Source organism: Silurus aristotelis (genome assembly GCF_946808225.1).
Source record: "Silurus aristotelis genome assembly, chromosome: 11".
Taxonomy (NCBI): domain Eukaryota; kingdom Metazoa; phylum Chordata; class Actinopteri; order Siluriformes; family Siluridae; genus Silurus; species Silurus aristotelis.
In genome coordinates, this window is record NC_139584.1 from 21,680,441 (window position 1) to 21,698,622 (window position 18,182).

Below are 18,182 nucleotides of genomic sequence, written 5' to 3' on the forward strand. Positions count from 1 at the left end.
AAACCACTCCACTGCCCTCCCTCTCATTCACACACATGTACTCTGCCTTACTCCTATTGAATTTCATTCCCCTTCTTTCCAGAGTGTACCTCCACCTCTCCAGGCTTTTCTCAACCTGCTCCCCACTCTCACCACAAATCACAATATCATCCACAAACATCATAGTCCATGGAGACTCCTGTCTGACCTCGTTTGTCAACCTGTCCATCACCACTGCAAACAGGAAAGGGCTCAGTGCTGATCCTTGAGGCAGTCCAACCTCCACCTTAAACCAGTCTGTTGTCCTACTACACACTTCACTGCTGTCACACTGTCCTCATACATGTTCTGCACCACCCTCACATACTTCTCCGCCACACCAGACTTCCTCATACAATTCCACAACTCTTCTCTCGGCACCCTGTCGTATGCTTTCTCTAGATCCACAAACACACAATGCAACTCCTTCTGACATTCCTTTTGCACTGGCTTGTGCAACTTTAATGGCTGGGTTAAATCATATAATTTGATAGAATCTCTAAATACGATAGCTAATATTATATTGAACAAAACCTGGCAATACTGAAAATAAATTACAAATAAGAAGGCTAGGAGTACCAAACAAAACTTTAAATACAGGCTTTAACTGTTTATACAGCTTGATATGAGCAATTTGTATTTAACTGTTAATCTTTAAAACACATTTGTTAGTTCAGCCATAATATGTATCCCCTTAGTGATAATGTTGTACTAAGAAAATGGACAATGAATGAAACACCACCTGATGTTGGACATCAAACTTTCCCAATGGAAACAAATGAGTATTGAGAGTGAGTATGTTACTGTTGTTAGTCCATTTGCTTCGTTGCACACCAACACACACAGAGACAATCAAATTACAGATCCTTTTAAGAAAAGCAACATGGGACTAATTTACTAGCGAAGAAGATAAACAAGCAAACAAATTAGCGCACATCTGGAAAGTGACTAACCCCAACACTGTCACTGAAAAAGATTTAGACATTAATCTTTGATAGTATATTTTTATTAAAATTTTGTAACATTTGACAACAGGAAGGACAAGCACCAGTAACATAAATATGTCTTTTATACATAATTAATTATTTTACAAATATATATTTTTTATAATTATTATTTATATATTGGTTCATGAGTGACCATTCTTTTGTGATTCATTAAAAATCTATTTAAAGCATTTATGCCTGTGATTCTAATTCTATTATTAAATAACAAATGTAGACATTGTTATACAGTACATAAAGAAAATTTTGTGGTAACTCGGGTTTTGTGTCTTAGCAACATTTTAATATTTATCAGTATAAGATTATTACTAGTTTTGCTTTTTTTAATTTATTGGAATATCTTTGTTTCTTTCTAGAAATAATTACTGCTATGCTTTTTACAAGAGGCCAAGTACATTGAATTTTAAGGAGTAGTTATTGCAGTAAAAAGTAGTAGCGGATTAGAATAGTATAGTGTAGTAGTTATTGGCTTATACAGTATGCAGATGATAAGTAATTTGCACTTATTCAAATTATTTTTTTTTTAGGTTTAAGCTGTCTAAATTGATTGTTAAATTTGTATGTAGTGTTTTACTATCCAACTAGCTTTAGTTGTGTTATCTGTTTTATCTCTATACTACTGTTATTTTGGAGAGGTGTGAATTATTTGCCTAGCACTTGGCTCACACCACTCTGCAGTCGAACACAGGGATACTCCACACACAGAAAACCAATAGTGTTCGGTCTAATCTCATAAAAGACTTGTGGCAAGAAAAACTATAATTATTATGTTTATACTGAAAATGGAAATTTGTCAGCTGAATGAAACATTTGAGAGGTTATTACTAAAAGTGTCTAGAAATAAGTATAATAGTCAAATATCTGACATAATGCTTTTGTTCAATTGCAGCAAACAAATGTGACTAAATTCGACAGAATTCTGGAAATATGACATGTACTTAATTATTCAGACCCTTTGCAACAACATTTGGAAATTAGTTTGGTTGCCTCCCATTTATCTTATACATTGCTGGGATGTTTCTAAACCTTGACTTGAGCCTTCCTGTGTTGAAATGGGGCCAGAAGGACAACCATCACTGCAGCCTTCTACTGATCTGGGCTTTATGGCAGACTGCCTAGAAGGTTAGAAGCCTTTTCCTGAGTTCAAAACCCATGGAAGCCCCCTTGGAGTTTGCCAACAGGGACCTGAAGGACTCTCAGACAAGATTCTATGATCTGATGAAACCAAAATTGATGTCAGGTGGAAATCAGGCACCGCCCATTACCCAGATCATAGCCATCTCAAAAGTAAGGCATGATGGTGGTAGCATCATGCTGTGAGGGTGTTTTTCTGCTGCAGGGACTGGTCAGGGTTGAGAAAAAGCTAAATGAACAAAGTAGAGGTACATCCTTAATAAAAACCTGTTCCATAGAAGGTTCTACTTCCTACATGACCAGAACCCTAAGCACACAGCCAAGACAACACAGAAGTGGCCCAGAGACAACACTGTGAATGTCCTAGAGTGGCCCAGCCAGAGCCCTCACTTGAACCCCAAAGAACATCTCTGGAGATACCTGAAATTGGTTGTCCACTGATGCTTCCCATCTAATCTGACTCATCTTGAGAGGATTTGCAATTAAGAATGGCAAAAAATCCTCCAATCCAGGTGTACAAAGCTTGATGCATCAGACCCAAAAAGACTTAAAGCTGTAATTGTAATCAATGGTGCTGCAGTAGTTAGTAAAGGGTCTAAAAACTTATGTACATGTAATATTTTGTAACATTGTTTATCTGTAATAAATAGATATTCGGTGCAACCCAGATTAGGATGTGTTTCCTCTTGAGTCTGGTTCTTCTCAAGGTTTCTTCCTTAATGCCATCTCAGGGAGTTTTTCCTTGCCACAGTAGTCACCGGCTCGCTCATCAGGGACAAACTTACTTATAAAGAATCTTTTTCATTCTTTATCACCACATTATCTGTGTAAAGCTGCTTTGAGAGAATGTTCATTGTTAAAAGCGCTATACAAATAAAAAATGAATTGAATTGAATTAATATTTCAGTTTTTTTAAATGTTAAAGTTTTACAGACATTTCTAGAATTTACTTTGTTTTCACATGGCCTAACATTAAATATTTTCATCACAACAGTTACTGTTAATAGTCACATAACACCTTAATATTAATGGATGTCTGTTATGACAGACTGTGACATAATGCATGGCAACTTCATATCAGGGCTAAAAGGTACAGTTAAAATAAAGTGTCACTCAGCCAGTTTGTCATAGTTCATTACATTGGTTTCATTACAATACAGAGGTTTGTGAAATTTTTTAAGCTTTCACTCACACACAAACACAAACATACATGGGTTATGTGTTCGTATCACAATACAGATGTGTGGTTGGTGGTTGGTTTCTTGGTGGCTGGCTGGCATACTCTCTAGACACAGTTGTTTTTGACGGTCTAACTTAAACACCATCTCCTTTATTGCTTTCCTGCTCTCAACATCTCTTTATATACTGTGTATCTATGATATATATGATAATTATCTTGTTACAATTCCACCTGTGAAAAAGTCGGATATATATGGCAACAAGTGAAAAAATTTTAAGCATTGAGCGTGAGGCATGGATGAAATGAGTAAAATATGGATCTGAGCAACTCTTCCAAATTTAAATAGTTAGATGTTCGGTAAGGGCATATATAAAACAGCAACACGTAGGGGACGAATGTCTGGTCCAATCCCACAGTATAACTACTGTAGCACAAACTGCTGAAAAAGGTTAATGCTGGCTTTATTTGAATAGGAAAACAGTCCGAAAATATAGCACACTGAAGCTGTATAGCCACAGACTGGCCAAAATGCCCATGTGGTCTCCTGGCCATTACTTAAAGCAGCTACAATGGGCACATCAGAATTGGACATTGAGAAAATGCACTGTTCTGATGAATCATGTTTATATTTACATAATGTGGATGGCTGGGTGTGTTGCTTAAATCAGGAATCAATTGCACCAAGATGCAATATTGGAAGAAGGCAAGCCAATGGTGTGATGCTCTTAGCAGTGTCCTGCTGGGAAACCTTGAGTCGTGGAATTAATGTGAATGACGTATAGCATCTACCTAAACATTTTTGTAGACCAAAGTACAACCTTTCATGACATCTATGTTACCTAATTGGGAGTAAATAAACTGTGGGATGTGCTGGACAAACATGTCCAACCCATAAAGACCCTAATACACAAATTACAGGACTTAAAACATTTGCCTGTATACCACAGCACAGCTTTGGGGGTCTTTTTGAGACCTCCAAATGCCCTGATGGGTCAGAGCAGTTTTTTGGTGCACAGGGAGTAATTTATATATATATATATATTGAAAGTTAATGTTGAAAGTTTAAAAGAAACCATTTCTTTCTGCCCGCTTCATTAGTACTCTATCTCTCCCTTCAGTATCTCTATGTCTCTTGCTCTCTCAGATCTAATGCAGATCCAAGGAGACTTCCAGTAATTGATAACCAGCCTGATAATAGATCACTTACAAGTTGGGCCTAACTACCAGCCACTCACTCAATCATTGATGACTTATCAATGATTACCAGATGGCAATTGGTCATAAGCCTAAGCATTGGTCCCTGGGGGATCCCCCCTGATGAAGGACTGTCCCCTTTTTTCCAATAATACTTCCCAGATGAGGAGGACTGCAGCCAGGCAGACCCGTAGCTGATGAAAAGTCTATGCTTCAAGGGGGACCAGTGCGTGGTGGAAGATCTGTAGCAGAGATAGAGATGTTCTTTGGTTGTGATGAAGGAGCGGATTGATAGAGTATTAGTCTGTTGTCAGACTGCCATCCGCTTTAGGAGAAGGACCCTGTGGTAGTTTGGCATGATGAGAGGGGTGATAACCCTTTGATAGAACCCATTTTAAGCCCTTTGCTGTGAGCCAACACTGGACTCACAGCTGTAGACATTTGGCTGGGTGGGCCAATTGTTTTTTCTTCTTCTTCTACTAGTTCTTCTGTGTCTCCTTTTTTTCTTTCTCCCTTTTCTCCCAGCTTGGATCAAAGCTTTAAGAAAATGCTTTGAAAGGAAGAAAAGGAAAGAAATGAAAGGGAAAGGGAGAAAAACAACCAAAAGTGGCTGATAATTGCACAGGCAATCACGACAACATTCCTGGGCTGGATAGTAGTGATAGGGACACAGTTAATGTAGGGGTGCTGAAGTGAAGTGGTGGAGGTGGTGCATGTGTTAGCCTTTTACGCTAAGCCTTTCACCCTTTTTTTCCCCTTAACCTTGCTGGTGGCACTTAAAAATGTGAGAAATGCAGAAGGGATTACAGGATTTCACATTCAAAGTTCTAATGAGTCCACATTTATTATAGGAAAAATAATGTGTGAAGCATCATAAATAGTTTGGAGAATCTAATTAACATACTGGTATGATTAATACCACAGATGTATCTCTTCTTATTTAACTCATTATGCATTGTAGACATTTGATTAGCAGGCATGAGATTAGCAAGGTAATGTTTAGGTTTCTTTCCAGTTGACAGAGGCTTGTGGCAGTATTGCACCCCAAAATGTATTTGCACTCTCTGATTGACTGTCAGTGCAATTATTTAGTGGGTTTGTTTTAAATATATATATATATATATATATATATATATATATATATATATATATATATATATATATATATATATATATATATATACACACACACACACACACACACACACACACACACACCACACACACACACACACACACACACACACACACCACACACACACACACACACACACACACACACATATATATATATATATATATATATATATATATATATATATATAAATAATAAATAAATAAAATATATATATATATATATATATATATATATATATATATATATATATATATATATATATCACATACACTTACACACACACACACACACACACACACACACACACACACACACACACACACACACACACACACACACACACACACACAAACAGAAGGCAAAATCCTTGCATTTTTTTTCCAGTTTGGGCAGAATTTCTTCAACACAGAGGATGCCTTGTATTTAGACACACACAAATGCACATTGACTCCTCTAGCCCACAGGCTAACTGAATCGCTACCAAATGCATGTGAAAATCCGTAACGAATTGCGTCTCCGAGATGTTCCTGTTTTGAACTGCACATTTCTCCATACTTTTTTCTGACCAAGCTTCTTGTGACCATCTAGGATACCATAATTTTGACCAGACACAACGTGGCAGCTGATTGCATAGGCTTATTTGACGTTCTAGCACACTTATACATATGCACACGTATACACACACACGTATACACACACGTATACACACACACACACACACACACACACACACACACACACACACACACACACACACACACACACACACACACACACACGTACGTCATTATGCATAGGCTCTTTTTTCTTTAATTAAAATTTGTAATAGGAAAACAATTATATAGAACTGTTTTCCATATGTCAAAGAAAATCTTTTTTTTGTAACAAGGCAAAATAATTCATTTTGAATCATTTTTAATTTTTTTAATAATTAAAAAAAACATGTATATAAATAAATAAATAACTTTGATCACATTTTGTTCAGAACAAACAAAATGTATATGACTAAATATAATTCATAAATATAATTGCAACAGAATGTGATTTTAATTGTCTGCATGGCATCACTAGGAAAAGAGAAATATTAGTACAATTCAATCTTACAGTATATATATGCATAAGGTGCACTTGATGAAAAGAGAATAAGCTTTTCTCTCTTTTATTTTTTTTGACGGAATCCATTTTTAGTGCATTCTGTAGAACTGCAGTTCAGTCTAAGATGTAAGTAATGTAAGTGAGTGTGGCCATTCTACTGCTGTGTACAAATAAAAGTAATGAGTATGGAAAGAGCTCCTAAATCATGACAAATCTTAGATCAAATCTTAAATGGTTCCCTCTGCTCAAATGAACAGATGAGAAAATAATAGCTGTTTGAAGGTGAAATATCAAAGCCTTTTCCCATGATGTACGTTCCTCCTGTACTGGCTTGGCTCTAGTGCTTCTCCATTTATCCATCCCAATAGTGGGGGGGGTTCATGCAGTTCACTGTTGAAAAAAATGCACAGAAGGGTTTATAACAAAAATATCTAAAACAATATGAATATGTGTCACTGGTAGGTCAAAAATGGGAGGCAATTGGTGCTGAGGAGCTTGAGGGCCTCGTGAGGAAAATGTCTCACATTCTTTTTTTCCCCCTTTCAATTTTCCTGCTCTTGTCTGATTTCTTCTTGGGGCTCCGTTCAGTATTGCTTCCATTTCTTGCCCTGTCCAGTTTTTGGCATCTCCCTCCCACTTGTACTTTTAAGTCATGCTCATTATATTGAATATGATGTCATCATTGTGAGCCATCAGCTGGCTGATAATGCATATGAGTGATGTGCCCTTGAGTGAGTGTGGAAATGACATCACACAGGGTCAACCAAGGAAAGAGGTGGGAGGTAGTTCAAGCCTTTAATCTTTCAACCCCATTCTGTTCCTATCAGAAAGAAAAGAAGAAAGAAAAACGTGTAGTCTCTAGCGTTTGTTCTAGCACAAATGCATTCCAATTGTAGCTGCATAACCGAACCACTGGAGGGCAAAAGCTGACTGTGTGTGTGTGTGTGTGTGTGTGTGTGTGTGTGTGTGTGTGTGTGTGTGTGTTTGATTTTGATTCACCATTGATGAGGAACAAATGTCCTCACAAACATAGAAAAAGGTCAATTTTGACCTTATTGTGTCATTTAGCTTGTCCCCGTAAAGAACTGTGGATTTTATTTTTAAAGAGAAAATATACAAAAATAAATAAATAGAGCCAGGTGGTTTAATTGGTTACTATGGTTATACTTCGAGATAATGTTAGCTTAGGAAAGATACAGGCATAGTGTTAAATTGCTGCATTGATAGTGTATATGTGGAAGTCACTAGAAGGTCTTTACAAAGATAGTGACATGTACCATTTTTTTCTGACTGACTTTCTGTGAAAGATTCACTGTCACATCTTTATCTTCACCCCAAACTATCCCAATCTGTTCCAATAGCTTATAGCCTGCCTGATATTTTCTATCAAAAACTTTATCTTTAGAGCTGCAAATTCATTAAAAACTGAACTAAATGTAAAAATAAAAGGCGGATGTACACTACAACTTGCATACTGCTACAGCAAGAGAGTATATGAGAGAGAGAGAAGGTGGGACTGGGGTGGATAGGCCACCTTTTCCTAATATTGTTCTTGGGTTTTCATAAGTTTTCTACTCTTCCTTTTCTATTTTTCACTCTGTCCATTTTTTGCCATCTCTCTCTAACTTTAAATCCATGCTCATTCATGTCATTCTGACTGTGGTGTCATTATTATGAGACTTAAAGGTTACAAAAAGGATGTGCACAGATGATAGCATTGGTATTATATTTTGTGAGCCAGGGCGAATTGTGAAGTCTCTCCTTTGTGCTTGGCCTGGTAAAAGGCTACTTGTTGGTATGAAGAGCAGCTCAGAGCAATCTAGCCCTGAACAGGCAATGATGTCTCAATGTTTATGATATACCAGCTCAGTTTACAGTCCAAGCACTCCAGCTGTAGGTGGTCCATCTCTCTTTTTTTTCACTCCCTCTATCCCTTTTCTTTTTCCTCTTTATTTCTGTCTCTTTTTGTCACTGTATCTTTTTAACAGAAGTGAGCAATGAACAAAGCACCATGCAAAAAAAACAAAGCAAAAACAAAAAAAAAGCAGCAAACACTTTATGCCTGAAAAGAGTGTCTATTTCTAGGAAATTTCCCATGACCATCTCTACAGAGTGCACTGATGCCATCTTTCACATAATAAGATAACCTCATTTTTCAGAAAATGGTTTCAGGGTTCAGGCTGCATTTTTTTCCGTGCTTGACTGCACAGTGGCTGCACAGTGCGCTTAAATATTTTGGTGGTGGCGTTGTTTTTGCTGACCAAGCGGCCCCAAAGAAAATGTAGCAGTGGGAGGAATGGAACGATTTTTCTTCTGGCCAAAGCACCATGCTAAATTTGCCCTGAAATAAGGCTCTCTAATGCACCATGGGAACCACACAGACTGAGTTAGGGTGGCCATGTTGCATTGTGTGTTTGCATTGTGTTGTTTTGGAATGTAACTTTATTTCACCCATCAGCTAACATCCTTTTACACCCATGTACAAAATTATCAATCTAAATTAATAGATAAGCATTAAGTGTAAAATACAATTTTATATAACAATCATAGAAGCATTGCAAATCAGATTTGATTAAATTAATACCCGTTTCTTCAATAGTACATGGTCAGAATTTTATTAAAACAACCCACACACATTGCACAAAACACATTGAGTGCATTAGCCTTTACACATGAAACAAGTCAATTTAGGATGGCAATGACAGAACATTTTGTACTAGAAACATACTAGAAGTCCGAGCCAAGTGCTCTGACTCGTAGCTTCTCGCATTGGACTTCATGGCCACATATCACTTAATCTCTGCTTTATGTTTTTCACTGGGTGGCATAATAGTGCTGGAACAACGTTATCTCTATCCTCTGTGGATTTTTTCCCCACCGATTCTTGTTGTTAAGCTTGTCAGATAAAACCCCTTTCAGCCATAAAACTCAAGACTTTGCAATTTAGGCACAGACGGCATGAGTTAATTTCATTCATTTACAAATGGTTATAGTCATTTTTTGGTATTATCTGTTAACATACCCATGACGAAAATACAGACAAGGCCCTCTTTAAAGAGTATGGGAATATGGCTATGTCTTAATTGGAGATCTGCTTTGGTGCATATTACAATGGGGTGACACTTTGAGCCGGAGTGTTTTCATTCATTTGTAGTGCAACAGACCGATGATCTCCATGTTTTCTCTGGGAAGGTCTGGAATAGCTTTTATTTATTAATCCCTATCATTGAATCTTATTTTGATGTTTCCTGTAAAAAAAAAAAATTTTCCACAGATGATTTTCTTAAACACTAAAAATAAAAATATAAATTAATTAAATATCTCTCTCTCTCTCTCTCTCTCTCTCTCTCTCTCTCTCTCTCTCTCTCTCTCTCTCTCTCTCTCTCTCTCTCTCTGTGTCTTTACTATTTTCACTCTCTTACAGATTGAAAACCTACAGGACCAGTTGAAGGATAAGGATAAACAGTTGGGATGTTTGAGGGACAGAGTAAAATCTCTACAGACCGACTCCAGCAACACAGACACAGCCCTTTCCACTCTTGAGGAAGCACTCGCTAAGAAGGTAGAGATGAATTAAATGAGGCAGATGAGAATGTGAACTGAACAAGGAGAGTTAATAGTGCTATGTAGTTTACCGAATGGTTCTAAGCACTTGCTTGGAACATCACGTAACCTTTTACTTTGCTATGCTTGAACAGATGTCAGGACCTGTATTTGAATTCTCCTACTTTAATCTAGATTCACTTGTGCCTGCCTTACTGTAGGCATAATGACAAATTATAAAGTTGGTTCTGTTACACAGGCTGTCAGGGCATTAGTGATACCCAAACTAACACCAACAGCTGTCCTCTTTAGGTTGTTTAGCACAGGTACTAAAACTGAACAAGCAAATGTGTATATATATATATATATATATATATATATATATATATATATATATATATATATATATATATATATATATATATATATTTATTGAGTTAGTTGCAAAGTTTTGTTTACTATGTGCATTTAGAAAATGCATCTGCTTCCCCTATGTGCTCTGTAGCTCTCAGTAGCTCTTGCGGCAGCTGGCTTCAAACTTCACAGGCTAAAATGCATAAGAAAGCCGGCGCTGCCATATGCCTTGCTCGGTAAAGGTCATTAAGTGGAATATTTACCAAACCAGACTTGTAATTTTCCTGAAAGTTACGAAAGGAAGCAGCTTTCCAGAGGGTGGAATATCTGAGTCATGGCCAATGGAATTTCAATGGCATTGTTAAACATTTGTTTACCTGTAGAGCACTTGTTAATGTTCAGTGTTATTTGTTTTGTATGTGGGATTCTCACACTGAGTCTGTCAGGTGATATTAAAGTCGCTTAATCATGGCTGTTACTAATAAACATGGAATTGTCCAACCTTGCTTCGCAGTAGGTGTTCGAGAGGTACTTTTATATTTTCTTCACCACATGATTTCAGAACAGACTCATTAACAAATATACGTATTTTCCATTCTTTCAGGCGCATTTCTGTTTCTCACTCAGGGGCCCCTCCCCTATACCAAGCCACATACCATTTTATTTTACATGAAACAATGAACAGAACGAAAACTTACCAATAAAAAAACAAACCAATAAAAAACATGCTACATACAAGCTAAATTTTGATCCAAGGCATTGAAATCGAATTCTGCCAGGGCTACATTGGCATTTGGGCAGACCCCCAAGAACCACATTTTTATTTATAGAATTACAAAAATGAATAGATTGAGAAAAAGAAGAACTAATACAAACTATGTAAATAGATTTTTTTATGCATACATTTCTTTTTAGTATCACATATTGATGTGATAAGAAAATGCATTAGCCAACTAACATTTCTGCTTGGAATCTACATGCTTGCTGGAGCAAAAGAAAAACTGAGCATGGTTTATAATATAATGATGAATATAATACAATGACAGTCATCTGCCATGAATTGTAGACTGTGTTAAAATGTTGAGCATTTACCTTTTTTTTGTCCATATAAACCGAATGCATTTCGGGTTTGACAAATGTACTTTAGATAGTTGCTAACTATATAGTTAGACATTATTTGTTACATTTCAACTGGAATCAATCAGCAATCTGAAGCAAAAATTTAGACAAACTGACTGTCAATTTAGCATTGATTTACTATCATTGTTATTTAATACTTTTTAATAATTGTAAAAAATACATTGTTATTTTTTGTATCCATTTTAATTCAGAATTATTAATAAAACCCTTTTAACAATGTCTCTAAACAGCTTTACATATATACACATACAAATAGAGGTAGGTCCATAAATGCAATCTAGAAGTTACTGGTAAGAAAAAAAGACACTGACATTCAGTTTAGACATTTAGTCTATAATATCCATTTGACGTTAATGTCCACTGTATAGTAAATGAGGCTTGAGCATATATTTTTTTTTAGAAAGGCTATCATCAGGTTTCCAAGTGTTAACATTTACAATCATCTGTAAGGTAGTCATTATCCGACCTTCAGCCTGTCCATGGGGGTTAAAGGATAATCCGCAGCAGAAGTAGCCTACTGTATCATGATTATCCAGGCAGAATTGCAAGGCAGGAATCTCATCCGGAAAAAGAGAAGGTGGTGGGTTGGTACATGTGTAATGTACGTGTGCAAAGTTCAGACAGGGACTCTAAGAAGACTAGCTATAGCAGCATAAGGAAAAACAGAGAGCAAGAAGGTAGCAAATGTATGAGAGCACCATGGGACCAGCTTCCTTACATTTAAGAGACCGGTTTTCACGGGAAAAAAAACCTATTAACAATATGCTTGAATAAATATAAAACGTTTCCAGCCTAGATTTGAAAATGTTCCTTCTTTTTTTAAATGAATAGTTAATAAATGAATCATGAATTAATTAGTGAGGTTAGGTATATTGAATAGCTTTTTGTTTTGAAGGTTAGGGCTGCACTATTACTATAAAGCTGGACAAGGGGTAGACACTTAATTTCTTGGACTAACCTCTTTTGTACCACTCCTCTAATGGTTTGCAGTCCAACCTAATAGAGCAGTAGCTATTCAATCCTGAAGTGGATCAGATATGATGATGGATCTCATTGGTTAAGCTCAATGTGGTCATAAATCTATCCACATGCTACTTATAAACTGTAGTTATGAAGTTATAAGTCTGAATGAACCTACACAATTTGAACAAAAGCCTGTGTGACATGATCCTAATTGTCTGTGTGCATTGTCACCAGCTAATCCATCTGTATAGGTGGCAAGACAGACCTAATATATGGATAGAGTTTTCCTCACTGTAACTGTGCACAGCATGCAGGCAACTAAGGCTTCCCTCCAGTTAGAGTATGAAGCCTTGGATCATGGTCTATTATTTTGCTGCAGCAATATCTCTGAGGCCTTTCTTCAACTGTTTCCAAACATTCTGCTGTACTTCCCCATACCGCTAGTGCCCTACTAGGAATGGCTCCTGACTGTTTTCTTTGACTTGTCAGCTGTGTTTGCAGGAAGGGTCTCTATGGCCACCCTCTCAACTACCTGGGAGGGGGGTCTGATCTGACAAAGAATGCCTTCAGAATGCCTTATGGTGTACATTTAAAGAGGTAACACCTGGCACTTACCTTCGCTCGTAGAAAGGGCAAGTGTAATCACATGGTGTAGTAAAGCAGAGTTTTCCCCTTAGCTGGTCATGCACAATATGATGCAACTCTTCCTAGCCAACTTTATGTTCTGTCTAGCACAGCAAGTCATTAAGCATTCATTGTGCAAGATTACTGTAAGAAAACTTTACATACTTGCAGGAAAAAAAGGAAGGCAGGATTAAGTGTCTAATATGCAGACATCGCCCATATATGGTCCTTCCTGAAACCATTACACTATAGCTGGAAGCTCAAAATTGCCTAAACTGTCATTGCTTATTGTTTATTTTTTCTTTCCAATGTTGTGTTTCTGTTTTTTTATATATTTGGTGGTAACAAGTTTGTACCCATATGCTAAATGCAAAATAAGCACCTAAATTTTTAGTTATTACATATAGATACTTGTTAATTTTGCTCTCACCTACAAATCCTATTATAACTGGCCAATATACATTTCTAAGTTTTCTGCACTGGTGCAGTACACAGCTGTAAGAAATGTAAGACACACAAGTAAGGAAACAGAAGCATTGAATTTGTAATGACTCACATATTGTTTATGCTTTAATATTCTTTTCCTTTTTCCCTCTTTTTTAAGGAAAGGGTGATTGAGCAGCTCAAGGAAAAGAGAGAGAAAGGAGACTGGGATAAACAGGAGGAAGTAGAAGTCTTTAAGAAGGAGAACAAGGAGCTGAAGGACAAGGTTGTGTCATTGCAGGCACAGCTCTTGGAGAAAGAGGTCAGTGTCTGTGTTTAACTATTTTTCTGTTAAACAGCTTGGTCACACACAACACATGCCAGATTGGAGCCTTAAAGTTTGGAACATTTACAGATATACAGAAATTAGGGCATATTTTGAGATTTAAAATAGGTTTTTATCTTCATTCTAACCATATACAGTACAGTCTCAGTAAATTGAAAGAACGTTTTCCCATGATCAGAAATCAGAAAGAAGTAACCAGAAAGTTGAAGTCCAAACAGGTCAAATAACAATGACTCCATAGCATTTCGATCATATAAAGAAATTTGTGTATCTCGGGAAAATTAACCCACAAAGCAAAAATTGGCATTGTGGCAAAATTCTGGGGAAAAAAACAAACAAACAAAAAAAAATTTAACTTTTATTTGTGCCAGTAATACAGTAAATGTAATGTTTTTTTATGTCCCATTATAAACCATTTTTAATATTTCTTTTTTTTTTTTTTTTTTTGGGGGGAGTTTACAAATTAAACTAAACTAAAATTCAATAATAAAATTTGTTAATAAAAAGTTTAGTTTTAAAACTATATAATGTAGATAAAACACAAACATGTGAAGAGTGACCCTAGAATATTAAGATAACACAACACAATGTATAATAACTCATTTCTACACATTTCTTTCAACACAATGTATATTAACTCATTTCTAAACATCTCAGAAATTTAGGCTAGCAATAGACCTTGCTTTAAAGTCCATTACTACCAGTGTTGCAGCTATTGGAAATTATAAAAATTATAGAACTGCTTGCTGGAAGTAATTATTTATTTATGATATTATTATGCTATTATTGTTTCCGTAGTAACACAGACACATTCATCATAACCTAAAGCTATATTATATTATATTATAATAGATTATATTAGATGTTTATATTAGAGAATGTTTATATAAAATTTAGAAAAGCAGTTTCCAGTGTCTATACTATGTAACAGTCATTTTGCTTACTCAGCAGTTTTGTTTTAATAACTTCATGAGAGAGATGAAAGATGCACTAACTACATTGTGCTGATATAATACAATGCACTAATATTGGTATCCTCTGTAAATATAAGCAACAACATTTTGCTCTAATTTGTTAACCTAATTTGTTTGTTTTATTTTTTTTTTTTATGTCCATAAAAGAGTATTTTTATTAAGTGTTTTTAAAGATCAATAAGTTAAGGAAATTGTATTTATTATTGATATGATGTAAGTGAAAACAAGAACTAACCAATTTTGCAGCTATTCGATAATGATAAATGTGACTATAAATGGGAAAATTTGAATGCTATGTCATTTAATTATTTTAAAATGTATATTATTATACAATTTACTGTGGCATAAAAGCTATAAGACACTTTAAGAGGTGTTGCTGTATTGAAATACTTTAGGGTGTTAATAGTAACTCTGCTTGACATTAGGCCACATCTAACCAACCTAGAGCATGGAGTATTTTCCTATAACTGCATGTTTTTTTTTACAGATTTCTTTTTCTTTTTACTGTATGTGCTCATATGGGAACGTATTTTGTATAATAATTTATACTGAACTAAAGAACATCTTTGAATTTGTCAACATCAGTAATGAAAATAGACTGTTATATACTCAGGATCGCACCTGTGTACACATGCTACTGAGGAAAAACTACCAGTGAGAGAGGAAAGAGAATGGGAGGGAAATAAACAATTGTAATTTATAGATCTATCCTTTAGTCCTCATGCCTCCTTTTGCTAGAGCAGACTCCTCATTGTTCCAGGGAACATGCCAGGGGGAATCTTTCACAGCACTGAAATTTATGAGAATGTTTTCTTTTATATGCACACATATCATTCCAGGAAAATTATATCTTATTTTGTGTTGACTCTGTGCCACAAACAGTATTAAGGAATGTCCCGCTTGTCTTTTTCTGCCATAATCAAAATCCCATAAACAACATCCGCATTTTAAAGCTTCAATTACAGTATTAACAGGCTTCAAAAGTTGGGTAACATATGAATGTGCATATAATCATTTCAATCACATAGTGCACACTTTTAAAGAATATTTAGATCATTTGGGAACCATTATTTTTCATTCTATAAATTAATCAGAAGAATGCACTTAAGCTAGGGAAAACAAATACAAAAAAGGCTACTGCCATTATAGGTACATTAATAGGTACAGTACAGTACAGTTTTTTAATAGATCAGAGTGGAAATGTACAGTTAAGTGACCAAGGTCAGGATTTGTCATAATGGTTATAATGGAAGGTAGCTGGACACCAGTGATGTATTGAGACATTTCACTAATCTCTAGATGACCACACTGTGATGCAGTTTGTGAGGACACTTTTAATAGTACAGTGGTAAAAGATAAGTAGGACCTGGAGGGAGATTTCCTTAATTAAATATGCTGTTAAACCTTCTTGATAAGGATAGAGATCCTTAGCGATATGGATACCCAGAAACTTCTGGTCATATAATCCACCTCAACCCCTTCATTGTGAAATGGGTGTGGATTTATGACCCCTTCTTGTCCTCGGATGATCCAAAATAAGTTAATTGGTCTTTTGGTGTGAGATTGTTATTGGAGAATCGTTTCCACAATTGTTGTCACCGATCAAGCCTAGTATGTGGTGCCATCTACAAATTTGATTATGGAGTTAGATCCATGTATAGGTATGTAGTCATGGCTAAAGAGGAAGTAGAGGATTGGGCAAAAATATATAAAAGGACAAAACAAAAGAATACCAGGGGAGGGTTAGGGTTATGGTTGAAGAGTGCCAAGAGACCTACAGCAACCTGATAATTTCTGACCCTCTGCATGTGACATCAATCATATTCTTCACATATACTTTATATGCTGTGGGGTAGAGTGGCTATATGGAAGATATTTCTCACATTAAATGGCAAAACACATTATTGTCTGATCTCAAAATCTTTAATAAGTCCATAATTTCAAAAAGTATGTTTGGTGCAAAAGAGCAAAGCACCAAAAGAACATTGTGGAAGCAGCATCATGCTTTAGAGTTTTTTTTTTTTTTTCTTTAGGTAAAGTCATATCGCATTAATCATGAATAGCTACAAATACTAATCAATTTTTACTGCAATTTATTTCATTGCCTGGTAGTAAACCAAAGCTGAAAAGAAATTAAATGACCCAAAATATACATGCAGGTTAACAAAGGCATGGCTTAACCAAATGAAGATAAATGCTTTTAAATTGTCTAGACCTGGAAGCAACCTGTGCACTGGAAATGTAAGACAGAGAAGGTAAATATTGCCATGTCAAATGTGCACAACTGTAATGTGCACAACTCCATAACAACAGGTTTTCTGCTTTCCCTAAAAGGTTTCTGATTGTGTTTAATGTAATTTTGTTACATTGCAATTTCACATCGAGGGTGGAAAATTCACTGAAATTATTTGTCTTATTTAACTTTTTTAACATCATGAAAACCTGCCATTTTACAATAAAAGCATTTAGACATAATGAATAAAGAATCAAACAAATCACTTCAAAACATTTTTTAGGCGGAGCAAGTATGAAAAAAAATAAATAAATAAAAACAATGCTTATGGAAGCTTGAATAAAGAAAGCTTTTTCACATACTTTCAAGCAAAGCAGTGGCATGGCTTGTTAAAATAGTCGATGACAAAAACAGACTATTTAAAGGCAATTGAACAGAAAAGTACGCATTTATTCTCTGCTTTATGTTCAAAACAGATGTCTCGTGTTTTCTTTCAGTGGCACTGGTCAACAGTTATAATGTATGTAATGTGATAGTATTAAATTAAAGGGTAAATATTAATATTAGGTCATTTTCCTTGGTAAACATAGAAATGTATTCTTTCTCCTTTTCGTGATTTCTATTGGGACATGCTACAAAAATAGTGAACAATGATGATCAATGATGATTGATTTCTCCCCTTATTCACCCTGGTCTATGAATAAAATCCAGAACTGTTTTTTTCCTCTGTTCTTTTTCCCTGATCAATCTCTTCTCAATGTTGCTTTTTTCATTACAGAGGAACCATTTAAAACTAAAGTCTCCCAAATTCCCATTCTG

At 35.7% G+C, this 18,182-nt stretch overlaps 1 protein-coding gene across 10 annotated transcripts in view; it reads left to right on the plus strand.

Moving 5' to 3' along the window:
- LOC310733293 (ERC protein 2) overlaps nt 1–18,182 on the plus strand; it is a 223,756-nt gene that overhangs the window by 59,634 nt on the left and 145,940 nt on the right. For all 10 annotated transcript variants that reach the window (XM_083554436.1, XM_083554438.1, XM_083554440.1 and 7 more), the window contains 2 exons: nt 10,188–10,325; nt 13,992–14,132. In XM_083554436.1, coding sequence (XP_083410562.1) covers nt 10,188–10,325; nt 13,992–14,132 — 279 coding nt within the window. The remainder of the gene's footprint in view (nt 1–10,187; nt 10,326–13,991; nt 14,133–18,182) is intronic.